The sequence below is a fragment of the Meleagris gallopavo genome, chromosome 4, assembly GCF_000146605.3.
Source record: "Meleagris gallopavo isolate NT-WF06-2002-E0010 breed Aviagen turkey brand Nicholas breeding stock chromosome 4, Turkey_5.1, whole genome shotgun sequence".
Classification (NCBI taxonomy): Eukaryota; Metazoa; Chordata; class Aves; order Galliformes; family Phasianidae; genus Meleagris; species Meleagris gallopavo.
Window position 1 is genome coordinate 32,954,651 of NC_015014.2, and position 6,316 is coordinate 32,960,966.

Sequence of the window (6,316 nt, forward strand, 5' to 3'; positions counted from 1 at the left end):
ATAGGTGAAAAGCCTAACTTTTTTTTTTTTTTTTTGCTAGCATACATTTTTTCTGCATTAGTTTCTAGTTGAAGATTAACTTCTTCCTATATACATATTTATTAAAGAAAGGAATAAGAAATGGTATGTAAAGGTAAAAACCTGCAGATCTTTGTGCATTTGCCAGAGGTGTAGGAATAGGACTTCGTAACCAGTATCGATTACAGCACCATGTCTGCAGCTCACGTTCTGTTTTAAGTACTGAACTTTATTGCAATTCTATAAATGCTTCTTTACATAAATCACACACAAGGCCTCGGTTTTGGTACTCCATAAAAACAAGTTACAGGTTGCACAAAATGGTTATTACAGACACACACAGTCATCTTAAAGCCAGTGCAGTATAGAACAGTACTAAAATCATACCTGTTTGTAAGATTAAATATATATACATTTTTTTAAAAGCCAAAAACATGGAAGTGGGATACATTAGTGATTAAATATAAGAGTATATAGTCTATAGCAGCTTTTTAAAATAATCAACTACTCTAGTTATCTAGCAGCAACGTTGTCTAATGATTGTTAGACAGTTTGTTTCAATCAGTAGATGTTTTGTTCCAATATTTCATACAGATGTAGGTGTCTCTGATCATCACATTAGCAAGAACAAAACAGTTCCTACTTAAATTCTTTACTGACATTTGTAAGAGTAATTACAATACCTCAACTTCACATAATGTGTTAATTGTCACCTTCATATTCCAGAGTACAAAATAGGCTGCATACTTCATTAATATTTTTTTCTCCAATGCAGACCGTAAGTGGATGGAAATTCCCAGGAGGTCTGTCTAATCCTGGCGAAGACATTGGTAAGTTCAACAATAACAGGTCAGACATCAATGGAACTACAAAGACATTAACACTGAAATACATAATGACCCACATCACTCCTGTGACCACTCACTTCTTTGAAATAATGGCTAATGGATTAAGTGACACAATCTTATGACATGAACATTAATAGGGTAAGATCATATTGAGGGCAGGGAAGCTTTGTAACATCTGCATTTTTGCACAAGTTCTCCTAAGTAAGTACTTAAAGCCAACTTTTGTAGGTTTGTTGGATATGTTGCAGTAAGAGTAAGAAGCACAGAAGACTTAAATAATCAGCAGATAATAAAACATAAAACTGAAATAGCAAGTCCTCAGCTCACTGCAATCCAGAGCAGGGAATTCAGAAATGTACCGGGCAAAAATCTAAAGTTTCCAGCTTTCAGTATTTATGTGCAAAACAGCAATAAATACACGTGCTTCCTTCCACCCTCGTCCATTGATTTGCTTACACTAAGAGCTCTTGGCACAGGACCAGCATAAATGCAGTTCCTGACGTTTGGGGCCACCTACTTTGAAGTGACATAAGGCACTTCTGCATTAAAAAACAATGCTGTTTTGAGGACAGCCATTTCTACTTAGCATAGCACAGGTGATGCTGAACACAGCTGCTGCACTTATGTTCAAAGGTGAATGCATAAGGGTGTGTATGAAGAGAAAGAAGATTTGTGCTTTTGTCCTTGTATTTCACCTCCTGAAACTACAATCCACAGACTGGTTAATTCTTAAATTATACTGCAGTTATTAGGTAGGTCTTAGTTTCAAAAGGTAAACTCACAGTTATTTAGCCCCACATCTGTCTTCGGATAGGGATATGTTTTTCTAATAAGTGAAGTTTGACAAAAACGCTGCCCAGAGCAACGCAGAAGCTCTGCAAACAGTACTGATACCTTAAAATCTGTTTCATACCTTATCTTAGCAGTGATCATATAGCAATGTGTGGAAAGCTTGTATTCCAATTCATTATTTCAACAGACGGAGAAAGTTAACTTGTAGTTTTTCTAACTCTGGAATCACATTTCAACTGCATTGTCAAACACAGTGATAGAAATCAAAATTATTTGTTCAACACTGCAGATATGTACAACACAATGGAATGGCTTCATGCTTTCAAAAGAACCCCCAACCTGTGTTTGTTGCCTAGCCAACACCCTTACACTTAGAGTGAGAGAGAGGATCTGGGCCTCAAGAGATACCAGAGGAGCTTTTGTAGTGAGAGAAGAGAGTAACTAGAACAAGAGACGGCTTCACTAGGGCAATTCTGAGTACCAACAGCCATCCCTCAAGTAACAGGTGAGATTATGGATGGAGCCTGGATGTAAATATTAAGGACCAGGAAGAAACAAATCATTCAGAGCTTCCCTCCTACCTCTGCTTAACAATATCATAATAAATGCTATGATCTGTGCATCACATTTCAACATTACCAAAGACATAAAAAATAAAAAGTTTAATTTTTACTTTTTCCATCACTTATGTGAAATCTTACAAACTCGCAGTCACTCAAGAGTCCAAATTTTAAGTGCTGTTACAACGCTTGAAAATCCTGTGATTACTGAAGCAACAAAATACATGACTGCTACCTTTAATGAGCATAAACTGATCTGCACAAGTAATCTGAATAGCTTCATAATGGAGATTATGCAAATAGAAAAATCTGTTCACTTTGCTTATTTCTGAGATTCAAGCCCTACTGTTTCTTCTAGTTTAACTGTCATATTTAAAATACATACTTTAATTAAAATAGAAAAAGAAAATGGCAGTTGATCTAAAAGAAAAGCTCAAAGCTTAATTGAAATCTCTGTTCAGTTTTTCTTACCATAGCCTGCCTTGGCATTCTGTCCAATCTCAGTTGTTTACCTTCTTTGACCATTTCTGTGCAATACATCCTTTGCCTAATGATAAAAATCACTTGCCCTAGGGAGTTTGCTTTGCAACCGCTTTTAAACCAGAGGACTGCAAGGGCCACCCTAGGCTGTGTACAGTGCAGTCTCCCTAGGCATTAGTAATGGTAAATGAGCATCTTTTCCCATAGCCAGTTGCCTTGTAATTAAAACTGCAGTGAAAGTTACAAACACAAATGTTCTGCAGGCACTAGGCATTAACGGGTTTCCAATCCCACAAAGGTCTCTATATATTTGACGTTAACTTTACGCAGAACATTCCACCACAAGATAGAAGGCAAGTTTCAAAACTACACTGTGGAGACGGTATTATGGAAAGTTTCTTTCATCTTTTTGTAGCATATGCAAAAGAAAGGTAGTTTGCAATTAGTTTTGTTCAGGGACCAAAAAGTTAGCTTGTCCTTGTGTAGAACGGCAAACAGGCTCTGCATTTTGAAAAGCTTGCTAAGCAGAACAGATGATGTTTGTTCTGGGATCAGAAGGTTTAAAGAGTGTATGTTCTCGTTTATATTGAAAGAATTGCTCTCTTTGCCTAGGAGACACGGCAGTTCGAGAGGTTTTTGAAGAGACTGGCATCAAGTCAGAGTTCAAGTCCATCCTAAGCATAAGACAGCAACACAAACACCCTGGAGCCTTTGGGAAGTCAGACATGTACATCATCTGTCGCCTGCAGCCCTCCTCCTTCACCATCAACTTCTGCCAGCAGGAATGCTTGCGGTGTGAGTGGATGGACCTGGACGAGCTTGCCAGGACAAAACACGCTACTCCTATCACGAGCAACGTAGCTAAGCTGTTACTTTATGGATATCGGGAAGGGTTTGATAAAATTGATATAACCATGAGAGAGTTTCCAGCTGTATACACAGGCCTCTTCTACAAACTATACCACAAGGAGCTGCCTGAATCCTACAGAAACATTACATGATAGCAACAAATTTCACATTATTATATTAATAATTTACGATTTTTATTCAGAGTTACTTAGACCATATTGAAATTATTTGTGGACTTCTTATTTTTGGGAAGAAAAAAAAATAAATCAGTATTTATTCTCTAATAAGCTATAGATATATTAATTATTTTAAATGGCAAGTTTTCCTGTTAGCGTGCATCAGATTAGTTTTCTTTTACTCCGTAAAGTGAATATAAAGTAAATAAAATAGCTCTATAGAAATCTCTAGCAGAAAATAGAGGTGTTACTGATCCTGAAAATAGATTCTCTACGTAATTTTACCTCCACACACACTGGCACAATAGGTTTACAGAGCAGTATGAAGACAGGAAGAAACATTCATGTTTTAATTTTTCTGCAAAAGTAGCTGGTATCAGCAAATAACTGCTTCTATTTTTACTAGTTTGGTGAGGAGTAAGAAACTCTGCCTCTTAAAGTGTAGTGTGGCATACATTCAGAACCCACCATGCAAATCAGCTTTTAGCAGACATTGGAAGAAAAAGGATAGCTTTCTGTCCAGGTCCAGTTTTTGGTCCGGGCTTGTACTGTCCAGTTCTTTTCAGTGCCACATACCAATCAGAGTACTTCCGTGACCGGTAAGTGTTATAATTATTAGATTCCAAACGCTCAAAAAAGAAACATTCTTCTGTTGCACATTTCTAAAAGAGAAAAAGAAAGGGATTATTGATACTTCATCAGCAGTTGGTCTGACTTACAGGACTAATTTATGATATCAACTTAGCAGTACGTTCAGATTTAAGAAATTTGTATGAAATGTTTTGTGCTTAAAGAAAAATACAATTACTGTTAATGTACTGTTTAAAACACGTACAAAAATAATTTTTAACTATGATTCGTTAATTGTCTTTAATAAAGACAAAGCAGATTCTATCTTGTTTTTGCTATGTAATTCTTTCTGTCTGAAGTATAGTCAGGTGTAAGAAGAGCCATGTCTATCAGCACTGACTGACAGATCCCAACTCCCAGGTTGTGCACGTTTGTATTCACAGCATTTTCCTACAGTCACCAGAGAGAAGATGCTCAGCTACACTAAGCCGCTCAAAAGGTTGAACCTGCTTTAACCAGCAGTGTGATGTAGTTCAATCCACACATCTCTGCACTCAGTGGAAACCAATGATCCCCAAGAGTGACCATGCTGAAAAGAAAGCATCTTAATTTTCTCACGATTCCATTCAAATCAATGAGATCATTTAAGAAAAATTCTTACAATAGATGATGTTCAATTCACAAGTTTCCTTGGATGCCTGTTATGTCCCAGTGGAAATCAAACCTGGCTAATTGAACTGTGTCTGGGACTTAGAGCTACTGACAGTCAAGAGAAAGAAGGAAAGTTTAATCTCGTTTAACTGCAGTTATCCTGTAGCATATTCAAACAACAATAAAAAAAAAAGATTATCCCTGTCAATCAATAATCTTGTTCCAGTAGCATAAACAGTGCCACATTTGCCTGCAGAACCTACACTTTAAACAAAAAAAATATGCTTAAATAAAAAGATGGATGAAGTTCACCACTGCAATTAATTTACTGGGGGAGGGAGAGCATGGTTATCCACGTTTACTCTGAAAAAGAGTTTGGGATGGCTAGAGGAAGAAGGAAACATACAAAAACTTGGAGAGAAAACAGGAGATGTGAGGAAATTTCCTATATGAGCAAGCAAATCTTAGCTACAGTCTTCTGGTAATCATTAATAGATAAAGTAGCCAAACTAAACTATTTCAGACTAAAAAAAAGTGAGCTTGAAAGAACCAGACTTCACAGAGAACGCACAGAAACACACAAGAAGAGTTCACTCCTTACACATGCCCAGTTTCTGCAGCTACAAGCAATTAAGTCATTCAAATGCAGTCTATAATAAAGCAATCCATCTCCAAACATATGTCTTCAAGTCTTGGCAATAAAAAATACAGCTCCTCCACTTCAACCATTTTCAGAGAGGAGTTTTGGTTTCTAAGGAAAAGAACTTGGAAAAAACCCCACCCACAATTAATTTATCATTTTTATAAATGACTAATGTTTTTATATTTGAAATTGCATTGACCAAATGAATTTTCATATGATTTATATTTTAAATAATCATTCTGAAGAGTGATTATATTGTAATGCCTTTCAGTTGTAGCATTGGGAAAACAGATGCATTAACCAGCTCAGGCCCCAGTGATTCAAGTCTGAAATGGATTACAGGCAGCCTTTAGGGGACACAGAAACAACTCAAAAAAGAACAGTGTTTGGGAACGGAACAGAACTTGGAGCCCAGTGTAGGTTAGTGCAGTGCAGCTGCCCAAAGTGGAAACTGAAGCCCTGTGCTGGATTCAGCCTCAGCTGCCACCAGCATGGAAATGCATCACAATGAACCAAAGCAGGAACCAACGGTCTGGATACAAGTGAAAGGCAACTTGGCACAAAAGCAACACAATCATAGTTCAAAGAAACACATTCCTCCTATTAGGCTTCCTCGTATTTTTCAGGTTTACAAAGAAAAATAGATTAAACTCCCCAAACACATATTCATGTAACTTGTGGGTGTGATAAAAATAATCAAAAATTGGAAATAGAACAATAAAAAAAAGA

The 6,316-nt window shown here is 36.9% G+C and overlaps 2 protein-coding genes across 2 annotated transcripts in view; one reads left to right on the top strand and one right to left on the bottom strand.

The window, feature by feature from the left end:
• Positions 1–417: 417 nt before the first annotated feature.
• On the top strand, positions 418–4,617 carry NUDT6 (nudix hydrolase 6). Its single transcript, XM_010709910.3, has 2 exons — positions 418–848; positions 3,311–4,617. The coding sequence occupies exons 1-2, from the start codon at positions 788–790 to the stop codon at positions 3,697–3,699; spliced, it is 450 nt and encodes a 149-aa protein (XP_010708212.1). The 5' UTR covers positions 418–787; the 3' UTR covers positions 3,700–4,617.
• FGF2 (fibroblast growth factor 2) overlaps positions 1,806–6,316 on the bottom strand; it is a 27,800-nt gene continuing 23,289 nt past the window's right edge. Inside the window, exon 4 of the mRNA XM_003205699.4 lies at positions 1,806–4,385. Within this exon, the coding sequence (XP_003205747.2) occupies positions 4,200–4,385 (186 nt within the window). The 3' untranslated portion in view covers positions 1,806–4,199. The remainder of the gene's footprint in view (positions 4,386–6,316) is intronic.

Coding starts and splice junctions, on each gene's coding strand:
- NUDT6 (XM_010709910.3), top strand. CDS start 788: ATGCAGACCGTAAGTGGATGGAAATTCCCAGGAGGTCTGTCTAATCCT. Junction 849..3,310: donor TAATCCTGGCGAAGACATTG/GTAAGTTCAACA, acceptor CTCTTTGCCTAG/GAGACACGGCAGTTCGAGAG.